This window comes from Cervus canadensis, chromosome 1 (genome assembly GCF_019320065.1).
Source record: "Cervus canadensis isolate Bull #8, Minnesota chromosome 1, ASM1932006v1, whole genome shotgun sequence".
Classification (NCBI taxonomy): Eukaryota; Metazoa; Chordata; class Mammalia; order Artiodactyla; family Cervidae; genus Cervus; species Cervus canadensis.
In genome coordinates this window covers 13,501,734-13,522,391 of record NC_057386.1, presented here as the reverse complement: position 1 = coordinate 13,522,391, position 20,658 = coordinate 13,501,734, and the positions used below count along the sequence as shown (strand labels likewise).

The window sequence follows — 20,658 nt, the reverse complement described above, 5'->3', positions numbered from 1 at the left end:
CACCAGGGAAGTCCAAAATATTCAATATAACCAAAATCAGCATCTCATCACAGAGGTAATCTGAGGGATAATGTTCAAGTCCTAGATATGTAAGGTGGTACAACTAGGTAAAGAACTGGAGAAGACGGCAGGAGATAAGTGCATGTGTGTACAAGGCCCCTCCCCAGCCTGCCCATGGAACTACCTTCTTCTCTCCTTCATGAATGCAGATGAGGCGAGACAGCTTCTGACTCTGATAAAACTATAATTTTCCTAGAATTACTGTTTCTCCAATGGTGATTATTTTTTTATTAAAAGAACTATTCAAACAGGTGGTAAGAAATTAAACTTTTATCAATACACAAATAAATTTACTTAAAAGCAGCTCAGTTCCGTATTTTAAAAAGTTTCAGAATCTCACCCCACCAATGTCCATAATCTAGAAGAAGTTCATGTGAAACCTGCAGTCCCACCTAGGAGCATCAGTAAGTGATGGTCTAGGTACTTCACATGTATTTGTCTTGTCGTCGAAGAGAGAGTCAAAAAAAACACATCTCTTGCCTGGCTGAGTAGGAAGAATCCACAAAAAAGAGCTTCATAAAATGTTTATGAAGAAAAACTAGTAATATCAGAAGAGTTCCAGCACTTCAATTGAGTATAATTCTCTATTATTCTTTTCTTGATTTAATTTCTGTAGCTCACGAAAACTTACTTCAATCTTGTTGAGCTCGGAACAAATGCTTATCTAAAGAAAAAAATTCCAAAATAAATTTTTACCATAACTTGTACATATAAATAAATCCTCCACAATTACTTAGAGCTATTCCAAGAAAAACTTTAATAATAATGCTTCTTGGTTACAAACAGAATTCAGTATATATAAAATAATTACATACCTGGGATTTCACGAATTTGTAAAGACTTAACAGCAGCCTTTTTGCTTCTGGTATCATTACCACAACAGTAAAATTAGCATCCAGAAGTAGACATATCCAATCCATAATCTGAAGATAAACAGTGAAAAGGGAAGTTAAGATTTTACAAAGTCTATGATTATATCAAGCAGTTATAAGAAAAATAAGCTTTCTTTACAAAAGTCTGAACATTTTAGTTTAGAGAAGAAGGAATTTCTAAGCAATCTAAAAAGGCTCTTTTATGCTTTCATATTTACCATTTTATAAGCATAATTGTGTCTTTTCCATCAGATAAGTCAGTAAAAAGAAAGCCACAGTGATATTTAATCCAAGGGAGAGTGAGCATATTTTATTTAAAAAAATTTTTTGATTAACTACTGGCAGCTATAAAAAAAGAGCCCACTCATCTATTCTGAAATATACTACATACATTATGACGCAAAAATAGGGTGTCATGTATTATAGACGAACGGCCAAGAACTAAAATAAAATTACTTTACACTTACTTAAGTATCCTATGTAGCCTACATCTTCAAACGGCGTTGTTAACATGAAAATATCACTCATGAAAAAGCATTAAGGAAATCAATTATCCATTTGCGGGAGGGGGGAAAGCGGATCCCTATATACCCTCTACATCACAATAAATTTTATATGTATCAAAGAGTTAAACACAGAAAAATGTATTACGGAAAAACACATGGTGGCTATTTTTATACTCAGAGTGGGAAGGGCCTTAAGCATGACATAGCCAAAAAGAAGCCACAAAGGAAAAGCTCCACAATTTTAACAGTATGAAAATTAAAAACTCATCCATGGTAGAAATTACATTAAAGAAAGTAAAAAGACAGTGATAGGAAAAAAGTATTTGTAACACTTTGACAGAAACAGATGAATATCTCAATATACAATAAATAATTTACAAGTTAAAATGAAAAAGACATAAAATGCAATGGAAAAACGGACAAAAAATCTGATTAGGCAGTACACAAAAAGGAGTGTAAATGGGCAAGAACTGATGGCTTATCTTTCTCATTACCAAAGAAATGCAAATTAAAACACCCATCTGTTACCTACTGATTGGCAAAGAGTAAGGTCTCAGACCTTCGTGGCCATAATACCTCTTGTCACAACACTTTGGAAAGGTAGCCTGGCATGTTCAAAACTAAAAATGCATGTACCCTTTAGCCAGTAATTTCACTAATGAGAATCAACCCAATAGGTGTTCTCTCATAATATGTAAGAATATCTATATAAAGATGCTCACTGAAGGTTCATTTATAATAGCAAAAAACTGTTGACGATTTAAACGCTGATCAACAGGGGACTAACAAATTAAGGTTTTCTATAAAATCAAATGGTGTGCAGGTATATATATCTTGATCCAGAAAATGCACAAAGTGTAGTACTGAATGAAAAACCCAAACCGCAGAACAGCTTGCACCTTAGGATCTAATTTATGTCAGAAAGATAGAAGAAAGATAAGTTAGTGTAAAGACAGAAAATTTCTAGATTAAAAGCAACTCTGAGTATTACTTATCTTTAAGAGGGACTGGGAATAGATTATTCAGAGGACACTTATTATCACCCTCTCCCAATGAAGGTGAGGAAATGCTTGAAAGGGTCACAATAAAGAATCAGAAATTTATGTTCTAAAGATGTATCATTCTTCCCAGCATCAGATCAAAGTAAAAAGATTATCTCACCTGGTTCAACGTTGGAGGGCGTGTTCCAGGAAGAGTCATTGTAGCATTTTCATTACACTTCATATAAAGGAAATACAAATACTGGAGAAACAGCTGGGCGGACGGAAAAAAGGACAATCACTTTCATAGAAAATTTTTCTCTATAAAAAGCTAACAGAGGTTGGAAAGAATTTTAAGAGGCTACTGAAATTAACTGTACATCAAACAAATATGCTATAGACATCAGGGACACAAAAAAAACAAATCGAATGCACTTTCTGCCATCAAAGAGGAGTTCATTTCGTTTGGGAGAGGTGGGTGAAGAGCTTATTTTGTTTGCAAATAATGAGAGAAGAGAGACTCCTCTGGGCAATTCTTTTCAGTTTCTGTGCTTGCTTAGTCGCTCAGTCGTGTGTGACTCTTTCCAACCCCACAGACTGTAGCCTGCCAGGCTGCTCTGTCCATGGGGATTCTGCAGGCAAGAATACTGGAGTGGATTGCCATTCCCTTCTCCAGGGGATCTTTCCAACCCTGGGATCAAACCCAGGTCTTCCATATTCCAGGCATATTCTTTACTACCTGGGCCACTAGGGAAGTCCTTTAAGTTTCTACTCAACTGTAACTTAGATGGATGAACCTGGACTTCCAGTTTGGCACCAGGATCATGTCAAACTCTGCCTCCCTCAGATCACTCTAGTCTCCTAGGCACAATTTTTCACCTTGAGGGTTAGGAAACCTCTTACTCAGATGAAAGAACTCTACAACCTTTTGAATGCTCTAAAAGCTGGGTAGTGTTAAGCAGCAACATTTAAAACAGAAACAAAATCCTGTAGATCTGGAAGAACACTCACAGTGCTGTGCTGTGCTGGGATGTCCTTCAAATGAGGCAGAAGAAATGTCTCACTGTATGCTGAGTGAAGAATTGCATTTCTACTTAGGAATAAAGGAAATCTTACTTCAATAAATAAAGGCTTTTCAACTGAAATTAGGAGTAACTCTCTTCCCCAGTGACATTTTTTTCTAAATGGATACAAAAGTTCTACTTTTCTAGAAGAGCTCTATCACCGAGCATTCTCATCACTACAGATCATCTCGTATGCTTCTCTATTATAAATAACTGGTATTGATTGAGAACGCTAATTTTTAGAACTGACAAAGCTTCTATCTTAGTACAGCTTCTTAAATAAGAAGGTTTAAGTAAGTTGTTTAAACACAACATTGAATGGAATCCATTTTCAAGCAGAATCTGGGAAAAAAAAAAGAAAGAAAAAAAAACCCACCTTAAATTATCTAACTACCCCTTAGTTTTTGCTTGGTATTGATTACATTCCTGGGAAAGAGACAATACAAGGGAAGCTTTCAAAGGATACAACAGTGCTGCTCTTTTCGGTGTAATGGGGCACGAAGTGCTCTCGTCTGCTGTGGCCTGAGGTTTCTCCCTCAACTTTTCAGCACAGTTCTCACAGTTATCTTCCTCAGGATTGAAGCCATTTTGAAGAAATGCAGTTTGTTCTTCCATCTCCCCATCTTGTACAAGATCCACATAGTCAGAAACGGACTCCATGTTGATATCTGTGTCTTGAAGAGTGTCATCACCAATGCTATCATGTTAATTGAAAGCAGGAAATAATTCTTACCAATACTTGAATTTACTGGCAAAATTTTCATTTTCAAAGTTTAGAAGTTAAAAAATACAATAGATTAGAAAAGCGGTGAAAGGGAATTCTGTAGGGACCCAGTGGTTAGGATGCCACGCTTCCACTGCAGGGGGCACAGATTCCATCCCTGGTTGGTGAACTAAGATTCCACATGCCATGTGGTGCGGCTAAAAAAAAAAAAGGGGGGCAGTGAAAGAAAAGGACCATTAGCTTCTAACTTACCTCAAGAAAACTTTTAAGCAAGCGCAGGTGACTGACTCAGGGATGTCAGGCAACTGCTGTAGGCAGAGTTGTAGGATCTGCACGTCAGTCTTTTCTAAAGCAACCTCCATCAAGCCAGGGCACAGACTAAGAACAAAAACATGAATTACTTTTATATATTAAGGAACTCTCAACTGTAAATAATTTACAAGGCTTTTTCAGAGTATGGAAATCAGAACTGTAAAAACCACAGAAATATTTACCTGTAGGAAAGCACATGCGTTTGGACAAGCTGCATCAGACAGCTGCGGGGATAAAATGATGGCTCTGCTTTACATCTTCCCAGAAGTCCTGTTACCACATCCCCAATAATGGTATGAAAGTCAGGGGTCCGCTTAGTAGCCAAAAACTTACGTAGTTCTACTTCAATATGTTTTTCTGAATTTTTCTGGAAGGGCAGAAGTAAACAGTTTAGTATGGCACCAATTAATAAATGTCACTCTATACTCAAAAGTTCCTAGCTCAACATTTTCTTAAATTACTAAGAGCATTCATGCATTCTTGTGAAACTGGAGTTGATATGACAATTTACTGCACAAAGACAAAATGCAAAGAAAAAAATAAAAACCACAAGGATTTAGAAATCAAAACTTCTAAGAAACTAAATTACAAACATTCAATGCAAAATTGAATGAGATACGAGGCCACCACCATCACATTAAACTCACAAAATGCTTGGTGCGAGTCAACATATCACTCTGACAACCTCAACATACCAGACAAATGTTAGCCACAGCTCTAAAGATGATCACAAAAGGAAGACAGATAAAAAGTACCTGGCATTTCTTTTAACCATGAATTGATTTTCCGTATTTCTAATATTCTTAAATTTACCTGTATGGTTGCTAAGAGTTGTGTCGATGCTGGAACCTCTGGCTGTACACTCACTTCAACTTTTCTTCTCCTTAACTGGAATTCAGAAAATTGATTAGGATCTCAAAAATGATACAAAAGATCCAACAGACATTTAGAAGAAAATAAATGATCCAAAGAGACTGGGACACTTTTGCTCTAATCACAAACTTTTTTAGGGTTTAGTTTTCTTAAAGTGAAAAGTGGGTCTATTTCAACTTTTAACTTAAATATCTTGAAGAGTTTAAGGTTTTCATTTTTTAATAAATAAAACAAAATCATTATGCTCAGGAAGGTATTATTACTAACTGCAAACTGGTCTGTTTTTACAGTTGGGTCTTATACACAGGCCTAAAAAACAACTAGATGACAAGTCATTTTTTAATAATGCTGTTAAGCTTCAAGCTTCAAATCACCCCATCACTAAGAGCAAGCTGTAAGAAACTGGTACAGATATAAATTCTTAAAATAATTCAGCCTTTTCTGTTTTTTAACATTTGTACTAAGATTTCTATTTAAACTACCAAACTTACAATTCTCTTTGACTGCTCTGAGTTCTGAGATCCAAGTCCACATCCCTGCGATGTTTCCCAGTTTACAAAATGAGGTGTGGCATGAGTGCCTAAGAAAATATAAAACACACAATTGCTGGAATTTTTTGACCTATTGATATTTACTCAGCCCATCAATCAAAGAACACTGAAAAAACAACCACTCCGGCACAATTCAAGAGAGGCTTTATCATCCATTTCATTCTACCAATAACAGATTAGTAAATCATAATATCCTAAAGGCCATGTGCCCACAAACATTAAGCCGACAGATGAGGCTACTGATAAACCAGGGAGGAAAAAGCATCAGTGATTTTGTCTGCAGGACTTTCCCATCACCCCTAAAGTCAGAACACTGCTGTTTAAAACACAATGCAGCTCTTTACCCTGCAGCAGTACCTGCAATGTGGACTGTTCTCAACGGAGCTTCCTAGACCAATGAAATTTGAATGAACAGTGGCAAATTTCAACATTAAGAACAGACTATGCAAACTGATAGCTGTGAAAACCTACATATCAAACTAAAGTTTATACAATGGTCTTTAGTTAATAAAACAAACATTTAAGTTCCTACCTGGATCTTGACTATGTTTGAGTTTTCCAAGAGCACCTGCTAATGATGAAACTTCACACTTGTACGGAATTACAGTTAGAAATTTTCCATGTAGCATAAACAGATTTTCCCCATAATACCAGAGCTACAAAAAAAGTTATCAAAAATGTAAGCAATGCTTTTTCTAAGATCTGATTCAACAGAGTCATATAATGTAAAATAGTAACTTGTGGTGTAAGGAATCTTACAGAATCTTACAGAAAAGGATAAGGCAAAGGTAAGTAACTGGGAGGGGGGATCGGGATGGGGAACACATGTAAATCGATGGCTGATTCATGTCAATGTATGGCAAAAACCACTACAATATTGTAAAGTAATTAGCCTCCAACTAATAAAAATAAATGGAAAAAAAAAAGGTAAGCAACTTTCTAGAATAATCTCACACATTCAATTCATTAATTGAAGTAGGTTTACAAAGCTCTTATTTTTGCCCATGTGTGAATAGAGCACAATTTAGAGAATATTTTCTTTCAACTCATAAAAATCTGATTAATACATATATTTAAAACAAATGAATTGTTTAAAATAAATATTGTCACCACCACACATATGTTAACATGATACTCACAAAGGCTACTATAACATAAGCAAACTGTTTTGATGTACTAAAAAGAAAAAAGTAGAATTTAATATTATTTCTACCTCATGATCTCAATTATAAAGTTATAAAAATGAGATAGGTATAAGAATAAAAAGCTCACATGAAATCAAAAGTGAAGTCTGGAAAAAAAAGTGAAGTCTGTTAGAACAGCAGAATTATGAAGTGCTAATTCTGTTTAAATACAAATTAGCATTCTATTGCTGAGAAATCTAGTCTCCTTATCCTCTAATTACAATGTTCAACAATGTCCTGTATCTTGATATACATATATCTTCTATCTTGATTTGAGTGATTATCCATTCACTGGGCAAACAGTACTTATTGAGCACCTGTTAGGCACTGGAGATACGATGAAGAACAAGAAAGATAGGGACCGCTGCCTCAGATAATTTAGTCTGGTCAGCTTAAACTTTAATTCTTTTAAGTATTCTTATGTAATTCCATGATATGTTTAACATGTAATTTAAAAGACTAATTTATTAGGCAAAGTAATAGCCCTCAGATAAATACGAAGGTAAAAGATCAAACAAAAGTGAGATTAAAAAGTTTTATTAACTAGGTAATTGTTCTCTCCTGATCTAAAATTAGCTTATAATTTAGTCTTTTGAAAGTGATAAATGTAAGGAAACTGTTAAAACAATAGCCAAATTAAGTATAATCTTGTAGGTAAAAAATAAAATATTTATTTTTCTTATTTTTTTCTTAATTTATTTTAATCAAAAACTGACAAATATTTAGATCTGCAGAGGTCTCTTCCCTTACCTAGCAAACACAAAAATAATTATATTAAAAAAAAAAAAGCCAAAGTGAAAAAAACTTACTTGTCCGCTGGTCCCTTGTGGTAACTCTTTTGAAGTCTGTAGCGTTTGAAATTTTGTATTCCATACAGAGAGGCATTCTATAAGGTAAGACACACAAATTCCAAAGTTTTCCAAGTATAAGTATATGATGCTGGGCGGGGAGTGGGGTTGGGGGGGAAGGCAGAAAGTTATAGTTAAACACAAAAGTCTTACTTTAGTAAGTATAAAAATGAGTAATGAAGATAGAAAATCAAAGATGTGAGATCTCATGGTAAGAAGTGGACACGTGCAGGGAGTGGGTATATGGGAATCTATGTATCTTTCCCTCAATTTTGCTGTGAACATTGAACTGCTCTAAGAAAAAAAAAATTTTAATTAATTTTTAATTAATTTTCTATTGAAGTATACTTGCTGTACAATATTATATGAGTTACAGGTATACAATATAGTGATTCACATTTTAGTCATTATAAAATACTGGCTATATTCCCATGTTGTGCAACATATTCTTGTAGGCTATGTTACACATAATACTTTGTACCTCTTACTCCCCTATCCTATTTTGCCTGCTCCCCCTTTCCCCACAGGTAACCACTAGCTTGTTCTCTGTATCTGTGACTCTGCTTCCTTTGTTATCTTCACTAGTTTGTTGTACTTCTTAGATTTCACATGTAAGGGATGTCATACAGTATTTGTCTGACTTATTTCATTAATGCCCTCCCAGTTCATCCACGTTGCTGCAAATGGCAAAATTTTCATTTTTTTTCAATGGCTGAGTAGTAGTTCATTGTGTGTATATATACATATGCATATGTGTATATATACATATGTGTATATACATATATACACACACACATCACTTCTTTACCTACTCACCTGCTGACAGACACTTAGCTTGCTTTCTTATCTTGGCAACTGTAAATAATGCTTCTATGAACATTTGGGTCCAAGTTTTTTTCTGAACTAGTTTTTGTTTTTTTTGGATATATACCTAGGAGTGGAATTGCTGGGTCATATGGTTGTTCTACTTTTAGCTCTTTTGAGAAATTCTGTACTGTTTTCCACAGTGGCTGCATCAATTTACATTCTTACAAACAGAATACGAGGCTTCCCTTTTCTCCACATCCTTGCCAACATATGTTATTTGATGACAGGTCTGAGGTGGTATCTCACTGCGATTTTGGTTTGCATTTCCTGATGATAGCTATGCTGAGCATCTTTTCATGTGCGTACTGGCTATCTGCATTTCTTCTTTGGAAAAATGTCTAATTCACGTAGTGAGTGATATAAGGAAATGTTTTAGAGAGACTGATCAAGGTAAGATGAAGTCAAAGACCTATTCAAGAATTAAGAGGCTACAGTGGGAAACAGAATGATTTGGGGTGGTAATAAATAAATGAAAAAGAAAGAGGAGACTAAAAGATATACTTTCATGGAAAAAATCCAAAGGACTTCTTAACTGATTGGATTTCAGTTACCCTTAGAAGCTGGCAGTGGTGCTCCCAGGACTGCTATGTGATCTTGATCCAGGATGGTGAGTGCAACACCATTTCGAGCACTGCCAGACACCACAGACTTGAGCAACTGTGACTGAACTAACCTCTGATTTTTTTCTGGTTCACTCGGATGTATTGGTATCAAGGTTTCATATACACATCCATCAGAGCCTGTTGAAAACAAGTATTTATTGCTCATTATTAGATAAGGATAATTCTATACCTATTATAGCTAAATGTACTAAGTTGTTTATAAGATTTTACCAATTTGACAGAGGATTTAACCAGAAAAATAAACAAATGTAACAATTTCATTGCTCTATAGTTTCTTACAAAGACTATACTACAAACTTAAAGTTGAGGGGGAAGAAATATTAAAAATCTCAGTAAGAAATGGCATAATAAAAAAAAAGAAAAAAGAAAAAAAGAAATGGCATAATACCCTGAAATGAAAATTTTAAGTATCTTTAATAACTTAAAATATGAGGAGACAGCCATGAATACAGACAATCCAGTCAGTAAATGGCTACATCTCTTATTAGAAATTAATTAGCATTCTGGTCTAAACATTACATTTCTTATTACTCCATCACCCTGAAAACCCTATAAAACTGGCTGGGTTTTGCAGGTCAACTGTTGGTGATTTCACATGGCTCTAGCTATATTATATGAAGATTTTATGACCCTTTGGTTCAAACTCCTTTACTTCAATGCTCAAAACCTGAAACATAAGTCACAAACTTCTGTTCAACAATAAATATGTCCTATAAGCCAAACTTTAAGAAAACCTGTCCCTCTTAAGCAAAGTTAAGCAGATTCCAACGATCCTTTAGACATGATAAATGATAGGAACCTTTTTCTTAACAGCCACTGTAAAAATCTGCACACTGAGAGACTTGACAAAGATCTGAAATTGTGATAACAGGAAATGCTCCCTAAACACTGCTTTTCTTTCTTCCTCCCCTAACCTTCTCAGAACAACTTCAAAAGGAGCCAGAAAGGATGTGGGGGAGAGAATTACTGCAAAGGCATTTCCCCCCTAGATACAGAGACAGATTAAACTTTAGAGGATTAGGTAAATTCCAAAGCAATAAAAACAACAACAAAAACTGTAAATGCAGGCTGAGTCCAGTACTGCTGTTAGCGTCCTCCTGTCTCAATCAATGTTCAGAGACGGGCACACTGTATCTTAGGTGGGAAAAGAGAAAATGGGAGGACCAACCTTAGGTATTAATTACAATATATCAAAAAACTTGGACTTACCATAGAAAGTGATTTACCCTTTTTTACTGGTGTTTTATTACTTATTGCTTATGATAAATTTTAAGACATAAAAATTACCTGCAGAGAACTATGACTACACATGGCAAAATGCAAAAAGTGAGGGCATAAATGCTTGTTAAAAAGCACGGAAAGGCAAGTACTGTAACAGAAAACCTTAAAATCCAATGACTTTACCTTACAAGAAAAATATTATCCTGTAATATGCTTTTATTTATAAACTCAGAAAGGTTAAAGAAATACTTACTCAATGACATTAGAGAGATGAATTTCCGACCTACAGATGTACTAAAACTCTGTATAATACATTTTTCTTCTTGACCAAGTATAAGCGTGTATTTGCTTAGGATACGTGAGTTAAACTTTTGTACATAAGCAAAGTAGTTTCCATGCTGCCAAAAAAAAAAAAGGGTTATTTTATTTTAAAAATATTCCCATTTTTACCAACTATGTTTAAATGTTGAGACCAGCTGTTGTCCCACTGTAATTACTTTAATGAATGCTTAAAAACCTCTTGTCCAACTAAATCTTAGACATTATAATATAAAAATGTTTACTTCAGGCATAGAAATAATTATCACTATAGGCTTTTTAGTATTTTAAAGATATCAAAGTCTTCTGAAAGAAATACCGAAGTCGAATTTTAGTTTTAAAACTCATACTCTGAAATGTCACAAAATGGGCCAGGAATGAAAGATACCACTTACTTTTTCTGTAATGAAAATTAGCACAGGATGCCTAAATACCATGAAAAACTTTGTCCACCTAAAAAAAGAAAAATTATAAAATGCCAAATCACCAGTTGAGAAACACATCTTCATCTAAATTTAAGAGATTTCTTTTTTATTAAATAGTTTCCGGAGCCAGAGAGAGAGAGCAGAATACACTTAATTCGGTGCTTCAAAATATCTACCACAGGAACCCATAAGGCATTCCTCTGTTAATCATCGCTGGATTAAATACAAGTTGCCAATGCTCCCAGAGCTTTAAAGAGAATAGCATGAACTAAAGGTGTATGAGACCAGATGCAATGTTTTCTCAAACTTTTTTGACCTGTCTCGTTTTTTCAGGGTCATTTTGAGGACTGGTGTTCTCAGGAAAATATTAGCATCTCACCTGCCGTTTTCAAGTGACAGTGGGAACTGAAGCACAGGGAGGGTAACAGCCTGAAACCAAAGTTGCACAACCATCTTCTGCAAAGTGGGGATTAGAACCCAGATTCTCTACCTGTATCTTTTTTTTTGGGGGGGGGGGGGCTGTGCTGCAAGCCTTGTGGGCACTTAATTTTCCCAACAAGGATTGAACCCAGGCCCACAGCAGTGAAAGCATGGAGTCCTAACCACTGGACCACCAGGTAATTCCTTTCACCTGTATCTTTTCCCCTAAAGATTTCCTCCAAATACAGTTGCTGACACTTCAGAGGCATTCATTAGGTCTAAGATTCCCTGATAGCTCAGTTGGTAAATAATCTACTTGCAATGCAGGAGACCCTGGTTTGATTCCTGGGTCGGGAAGATCTACTGGAAAAGGGATAGGCTACCCACTCCAGTATTCTTGGGCTTCCCTTGTGGCTCAGCTGGTAAAGAATCCACCTGCAATGTGGGAGACCTGGGTTCGATCCCTGGGTTGGGAAGATCCCCTGGAGAAGAGAAAGGCTACTCATTCCAGTATGCTGGCCTAGAGAATTCCACAGACAGTCCATGGGGTCACAAAGAGCTGGACACGACTGAGCGACTTAAAAAATATATATATATGTGTATGTGTATATATATATAAAAATGACTGGTCAGGATCCACACCGTTCACTGACTATGTACAAGTCTTTGCTTGTACTTTTAGATATTTAGTTTGTATCAGGTGCACCTGGAGGGGCAGCAAGTTAATTAAACAAGAAATGTGATGAAAGAATGGTGAGTGGAAAGATGAAATCAGGACATTTCCTTCTATCATTTGAGTGAGTCATTTTCCCAGTTTTATCCCAGAATTGGGAAAAGAGGAGGTTCCAAAGCACTATCGTGATTCCACTAACAACAAGCTGCATATTTCTTCAAGGGAAAGGGTTCTGACCTTGCAGTCAGGGCTATATGACAGAAGATTCCAATCTTGTGGGATTACTCACTTCATGTTCAAGTAACTGACTGACCAGTTGTGTCATTAGGACAGGACTCCTTTGGCTTGAGATTCCTCAATCGCTATCACACCAAAGGCTTTTGGAGGATGTCATTTTGGCTAAGGTTCTACAGATGGTTTTTAGCAAGTTTTTTTTTTGTTGGTTTGTTTTTTTATTTTAAAAAATTTTTGGCCATGCCCCAAGGTTTGTGGGATCTCAGTTCCCCAACCAGCGATCGAACTCTTGCCTCCTGTGTTGTAAGCTGTGAGTCTGGAATCCCCAGAGTGCATTTTCTTTTGGTAAAAATTATAAGTATTGGAACTTACTTAATCACTTCTTCATCAGAGATAACAGTTTCAATTTTCTGCTGGGGCTCTGCAAGCAAAGCTTCTAAACCACGAACTGCACCTTCCCTGAACAGCACCAAGGGTTCTGTTCCCTGTATTGAATGTATTCTATACACCTCAGCCGACAACTAGAAGAACATAAAAACATTTAAATTTTTATTATAATGTAATTGCCACCTAAGAGAATAAGGACAGTCAGAGAAGGCTTATCTTTAAGATACTGATTTATTCTCATTTTGATTCACTTTTGTTTAATAATTATGTACAGTTCCAAAGTCAAATCTACAACATAAAGTACATTTAGAAGTCTAACCTTTGCTCCCATACTCTCTAGTCTCTCCCCTGCTCCCCCCCATAAGTAATCACTTGTTTCATTTTTGGTTTATCTTTCCATTATAAATACTGGAGGTTAGGCCACAAGCTGGGTCTCTCAAAATTGGAGGCAAAGAGAAGTACAAACCAAATCATTAATGCAGAGGTATAAGTGGTTTTGGTGTTAGAAAAAGACAGATGCCATACATAATACATGCACTATATAAAAAACTGACCTGCGAGCCCAAAACACCATACGTGGGATTTAAAAAAAAAAAAAAAAGTTGTGTAAAATTCAGGATCATGTTATTGCAGGGTAAACAAAAAGACTGGAGCCAAGAGGCAGCACATGTAGCTAGCTAGAAGTTGCAAGGGTCCAGGTGACAAATGCCATTATAATGGTATCAGCTCCATTGCGAACCACTTCTAAAATGTGCCAATTATATTGAGAATTAGACACTTAAAACCAGAATCAGCTTTTGAGATTAACATAGTTTAAGATCTTCATTTTATAAGAAAAAGTTAATTAACATATTTAAGGGTCATTGGGAGAAAAGGCACAGTTAGTTGATCATGGTGCCTTTTCATTTCATTATGTGCCACTCTTAAAATGTATAACTGCATGCAGCTTGCAGAGTCTGTTCCACCTATTTCAAGAAAGGGAACAAGCAAGTTTACTTGTTCTTGCAAGGGACACACCACAAACATTTAAGTGCATGGAAATAACTATAAATGTGTCATTTATTGATTATTTAAATTACTTCAATATCATGAAAATAACATTTAGCATTTTCTAACATACTCATAAATTGAGACATTTTACCAAGATATACTCTACGATAACTAGAATGAAAAACTGATTATAACGTTCATATCATGTTCACAGACCCTTTAAGATTAATAACTGCCACATTACAAGTAATTCCATCTCACCAATAAACTAAATAAGTATGTTGGATCCAAAGACTTACTGTAGCTTTAAATACTTTATCCAGGTTGACATCTTCATTATTCCAGATTCTCAAGACCTTAAATTAAAACATACAACTTAAAAAAGCATTCCAATATCCATTTACATACAACATGAATGGTTAATAAATCAATATTTGATTTGTTTATATATGTAGTTTTGAAAACTCACCTTATTATCATGTACAACAATATACTCGCCAGTTTGAAAGTTGCATACAGCTGGACATGTTATAATTTGCCCTTGTTTCACTGACCAGCTCCCCAAGGGTTTCTGATCAGAAACCTAATGAAATGAACATACAATATTTAAAAAGTCAGCTTCAGATTTTAAAGCAACTAAATTTACAATAGCAACAAAAGAAGAAATCATTAAAATGACAGCATTTAATAAAGATCCTAAATTAAAAAATAAGACAAATACTATCTGGATTCCACTTAAAACAGAAAGTAGAATGATAGTTGTCTGAGGTTGGGGGAATTGGGAATTTAATGGGAGTTTAATGGGTACAGAGTTTCAGTTGTGAGATGAAAAGAGTTCTGGAGACCAAGAGTAATGACAACTGTACAACAATGTGAATGCATGTACTTAATAACCTGAGCTGTGCACTTCTAGTCATTAAGATGTTAAATTTCTTTGTGTATTTTATCACACTATAAAAAAATAGTTAAATTTAAAATATTAGTTTCCAAAATGCAAAATTAGTAACAACACACTTTGATAATGAGCAATATTAGTACCTTAAAAAAAAATTGATTCCATTGTGTTCTTGGAACAGAGGCATAGGAGAGCTGAAATAATGCCAATTCCAATCAGCCACTCCACTCCTATGCAAAAACTGCAAAAGATCCCCTTGACAGCCAGGTAAAAACCAATGGTATCAACAGAAGCATCAAAAAAACAATACAGGGAACCGTTGGCAACCTGTTCCTCAAACTTCAAAGCAGGCAGCTAGCTTTCTTTTTAAATTGACGTGTAACTGCTGCACAATATTATATAAGTTACAAGTATACAATATAGTGATTAGCAATTTAAAGGTTGTACTCCACTTACAGTTATTACAAAACATTGGCTATATTTCCCATGTTGTACAATATATCCCTGCAGTTTATTTTATACATAACAGCTTTTTTTTTTTTTTTTTTTAACATAACAGCTTTATCTCTTACTTCCCCACCCTTATTTTGCCCCTCCTCCCTTCCCTCTCCCCAGTGGTAACCTCTAGTTTGTTCTCTGTATCTGTGTCTGCTTCTTTTTGTTATCATCACTAGTTTGTTGTAGTACCTAGTGCTACCAGATTGCATTTGCCTTTCTCTGTCTGACTTATTTCACTTAATAAAATGCCCCCCAAGTCCATCCACACTGCTACGTGCTGGGCTTCCCAAGTGGGGCTAGTGGGTAAAGAATCCACCTGCCAAGGTACGAGACGTAAGAGACACAGGTTTCATCCTTGGGTTGGGAAGATTCCCTGCAGAAGGGCACACAACCCACTTTAGTATTCTTGCCTGGAGAATCCTATGGACAGAGGAGCCTGTTTTTTGGCTACAAATGGCAAAATATAATTTTTTATGACTGAACATTATTCCACTGTGTGTGAACATATGTATAAATACACTTCTTTATCCATTCATCTGTTTATGGACCCTGAGGATGTTTCCTTATTTTGGCAATTGTAAAAATGCTGCTGCTATATACATCGGGGTGCATGTATCTTTTTGTATTAGTGTTTTGGGGTTTTTTTAGATAAATAGCCAGGGGTGAAACTGCTGGGTCATATAGCTATTCTATTTTTTAGTTTTTTTCGGAATTTCCATACTGTTTTTTTGAGAAATTTCCAGCAAATTTGGAAAAAACAGCAGTGGCCACAGGATTGGAAAAGGTTGTCATTCCAATCCCAAAGAAGGGCAATGCCAAAAAATGTTCAAACTACTGCACAATTGCACTCATTTCACATGCTAGCAAAGTAATGCTCAAAATTCTCCAAGCTAGGCTTCAACAGTACATGAACTGAGAACTCCCAGATTCAAACTGGATTTAGAAAAGGCAAAGGTACCAGAGACCAAATTGCCAACATCCGTTGGACCATCGAAAAAGCAAGAGAGTTCCAGAAAAACACCTACTTCTGCTTCATTGACTACACCAAAGCCTTTGACTGTGGACCACAACAAAATGGAAAATTCTTCAAGAGATGGGAATACCCAGACCACCTTACCTGCTTCCTGAGAAACCTGTATGCCAGTCAAGAAGCAACAGTTAGAACTGGACATGGAACAACAGACTGGTTCCAAATTGGGAAAGGAGCATGTCAAGGCTATATTTTGTCACCCTGCTTATTTAACTTAGCGCTGAGTACATCATGAAGAATGCTGGGCTGGATGAAGCCAAACTGGAATTAGGATTGCTGGGAGAAATATCAATAACCTCAGATATGCAGATGACAGCATCCTTATGGCAGAAAGCAAAGAGGAACTAAAGAGCCTCTTGATGAAGAGAAAAAGGAGAGTGAAAAAGCTGGCTTAAAACTCAACATTCAAAAATGAAGATCATGGCATTCAGTCCCATCACTTTATGGCAAATAAATGGGAAACAGTGGGAACAGTGACAGATTTTATTTTCTTGGGCTTCAAAATCACTGCAGAGGGTGACTGCAACCAGTGACTGCAGCCATGAAATTAAAAGACACTTGCTCCTTGAAGAAAAGCTATGACCAACCTAGACAGCATAATAAAAAGCACAGACATTATTCTGCTGACAAAGTTCATATGGTCAAAGCTATGGTTTTTCCAGTAGTCACATATGGATGTGAGAATTGGGCCATAAAGACGGCTAAGTGCAGAAGAATTGATGCTTTTGAACTGTGATATTGGAGAAAGCTTTTGACAGTCCCTTGGACAAGGAGATCAAACCAGTCAATCCTGAAGGAAGTCAATCCTGAATATTCATTGGAAGGACTGATGCTGAAGGTGAAACTCCAATACGTTGGCCACCTGATGCTAAGAGCCAACTCATTAGAAAAGACCCTGATGCTGGAAAAGATTGAATGCAGGAGAAGGGGATGACAGAGGACAAGGTGGTTGAACGGCGTCACTGACTCAATGGACATGAGTTTGAGCAAGCTTCAGGAGATTGTGAAGGACAGGGAAGCCTGGGTGTGCTGCAGTCCATCGGGTCGCAAACAAACAAACATGACTGAGCGAATGAATGACATCAAAACTTTTAGTTTTATGAGAACTCTCCATACTGTTTGCATTAATTTACAGTCCTCGGGTACAAGGGTTCTTTTTTCTCCACATCCTCGCCAACATTTACTGTGTTCTTTTCGATGACAACCATTCTGCCAGGTGCGAGGTGGTTTCCGTTTGCCTTTCTCTGATAATTAGCAATGTTGAGATAGCGAGCTTCTTAAAGACTCTGCTCAGAAGCTCACATAAATACAATTACTTCCTACATGACCACTAAAAGCAAAGTTTAGGTGTGCTTTAGCAACCTAGGCCAGCACTTTCCAGCCTTTTTGGCATCAGGGACTGGTTTCATGAAAGATGGTTATTCCACAGACAGGGGTGGGGGATAGTTTCGGGATGATTCTCATAAAGAGGGTGCAACCAGATCCCTGGCATGCACAGTTCAAGCTCCTTTGACAATCTAATGCCACCACTGATGTGACAGGAAGCAGAGCTCAGGCAGGAATGCCAGTGATCGGACGCAGTTGTAAATACAGATGAAGCTTTGCCTGCTGGCTCACCTCCTGCAATGCAATCTGGTTTTCAACCGGCCACCAACCAGTCTGTGGCCCAGGGGGTCGAGGACTGCCTGGGCTAGGCTTTAAAGGGGGCGGAGAGTGTAGACTTCAAGGAAAGTAACCCAGAATTCACAGGATGAACCATAGGTGGCAACCGACGTGTCCCTCAGAATCAGGATCCCACTAAGCTGCCCCCAAAGCAAAAAACCAAAACAAAACACCGACAGAACTTTTCTCCCTCATGAGCGGACAAGAAGTGTAGGGATACACTGCTAAACCATTATTCTGGCAGTGACATCTTCTCCCAACCAACCAATCTCCGTTCAACCCTTCAACGGGCACCTGGGGTGACAGAGGCCCCAGAAAGGGATCTTAGCAAGGCTATCTCCGGGAGATTCGAAGCGAAAATACAGGTTTCCTTTCCGAGTCTAGCCCACGTGCACCTAAGCGCTCTGCCGCCTGCAACTCGGCAACACGCCTCTCTCTCAGGGAAAACAACCCAGTCAAGTTCTAGACCCCATTCAGCGTCCCGAAGAGGCCACGGCGGCTCTCCGATAAGTCCGCTGCACGAGCTCTTTCTGAAGTTGTGAGAAATCCGAGGTTCGGGCTCCGAGCTCAGAAAGGAACAAGACGGCAGCGGAGGCACTCCGATCCTAACGCTCTCACCTTATAGAGGATGACGGTCCTGCCGCTGTCCGTCACTAAAAACTGGTCGGTTTTGTCGCTCTGCTCCACTCCGAGGGGTCCGTCAGGCCCGGAACCCAGGGGTACCGCAGTCAACGTGAACCCTTCCTCCAGGTCTGCCATTTTGGCCCAACTTACGGACGGCCTAGCGTTCCTCCCGGCAGGCTTCGCGCTTTCTCTCGCGAGAACTACGAGGCCGGCTGGATCTAGCACTCGGAAACTGGGATACCTGTTCGCAGAGCCTGCGACCTCTGCCGGACAGAGATCGCTAGCGGCGCAGCGAACGGCGCCGGGTAGGCGGGGCTTGGCGTTCTCGGGAAAGCTCCGCCTCCCAGGCCACTCCGCCGAGTCCCGGATGTACTGCTCTGAAATGGAAACGCCGGGCGGGAGGGGGACATCTTACCTGTTAGGAACTTAATCCGCCGCGCCTTGTGCTACTTTGTGCTTGAGGGACTGAAGGGTAGGCGTGGCAAGTGCAGAATATAAATAAAGTAGATCTTTTTAGTGGAAGTGAACGCTTTAGGAATTCCTACCACAGCTTCATGGAACAGTGTCTGAAAAGAAGAACATTTTTCTGTGCAGATTAACTATGGCTAACGTGCCGTGGGGTCGTGCTCAGTGTATCCCACTTTTTTGCGACCCAGGCTCCTGAACGTGGAACATTCCAGACAAGAATACTGGAGTGGATTGCCGTTTCCTCCTCCAGGGGAATCTTCCTGACTCAGGGATCAAACCCGTGCCTCTATGCCACTCCTGTATTTGCAAGCAAGTGCTTTACCACTGCGCCACCTGGGAATCCCTGAAATAAAGAGCGCAATCGGTGCTTGTGGAGGCTTTCAACATCAAACATAAAGAGCCAGGCTGGAGAACAATCCAGTTTCTCTAAGGCGACAGCATTCTTCCCCAACTGGCTATGTCTCAATAGAGAAATGTGCCGTAGTCGGCAGGATTCGAACCTGCGCGGGGAAACCCCAATGGATTTCTAGTCCATCGCCTTAACCACTCGGCCACGACTACATGCTATACCTAGCTGAAAAAATGCTTAAGTCCCCCCACTTCTCAGAAGTGGCCACAAAGGTCGAGTCTCTGCAGCCTTTTGGGCCTCCTGGGTTCTCTGTCTCCCCTGTTTCTCTGGGCACCCGTGTAGAAATCTCTCCAGTTTAAAAGAAATTCAAACTTGTCTGATGAAGCAGGTGATGTGAAAGGTTCCCCTGGGCAATTTTGGGGGGAAAAGACCATTTCCAGGAGACATTTTTAAGATAAACATGACTGATTTAGTCAATAATGTATCACAAAACCTCAGAAAAGAGAAAGTGTGTATGTTCTTAGGGCGAAACCATCTAAACAGGCAGTTATTAACATATGTACCATGTGCTCCAACACAGGGCAAAATGCCTCCACATCAGTTTAGGCATCCACAGAGATCATCCCTTGTGTGTGTTTGCTTATGGTCACAGCATTACAACATAGGAGAAAGGAGACTATGCAGCTATCAAAAAAAAAAAAAAAACGAAGTGAAAATTGCTCGGTAGTGTCCAACTCTTTGTGATCCCATGGACTGTCCATGGAATTCTCAGGTCAGAACACTGGAGTGGGCAATCTCTCCCTTATGCAGGGGATCTTCCCAACCCAAGGATCAACAAACCTAGGTCTCCCGCATTGCAGGCAGATTCTTCACTAGCTGAGCCACAAGAGAAGCCCAAGAATACTGGAGTGGGTTTATCTCCTCCAGGGTATCTTCCTGAACCGGAGTCTCCTGCACTGCAAGCAGATTCTTTACCAACTGAGCTATCAGGGAAGCCAAA

At 38.1% G+C, this 20,658-nt stretch overlaps 1 protein-coding gene and 1 non-coding gene across 2 annotated transcripts; both read right to left on the bottom strand.

The window, feature by feature from the left end:
* Positions 1–258: 258 nt before the first annotated feature.
* NOL11 (nucleolar protein 11) lies at positions 259–19,022 on the bottom strand. The gene is made up of 18 exons (XM_043464261.1): positions 18,836–19,022; positions 14,602–14,715; positions 14,432–14,488; positions 13,128–13,276; positions 11,399–11,456; positions 10,939–11,083; positions 9,393–9,581; positions 7,936–8,012; positions 6,475–6,598; positions 5,883–5,971; positions 5,332–5,406; positions 4,701–4,885; positions 4,459–4,584; positions 3,949–4,179; positions 3,430–3,508; positions 2,600–2,692; positions 876–983; positions 259–724 (listed from the first exon to the last, which is right to left on the bottom strand). Exons 1-18 carry the CDS (start codon positions 18,974–18,976, stop codon positions 608–610), a joined length of 2,157 nt encoding a protein of 718 aa, XP_043320196.1. The 5' UTR covers positions 18,977–19,022; the 3' UTR covers positions 259–607.
* A 766-nt stretch (positions 19,023–19,788) lies between these two features.
* TRNAS-AGA lies at positions 19,789–19,870 on the bottom strand. Its single transcript has one exon. It is a non-coding gene; the product is annotated as a tRNA-Ser (tRNA).
* Positions 19,871–20,658: the final 788 nt, after the last annotated feature.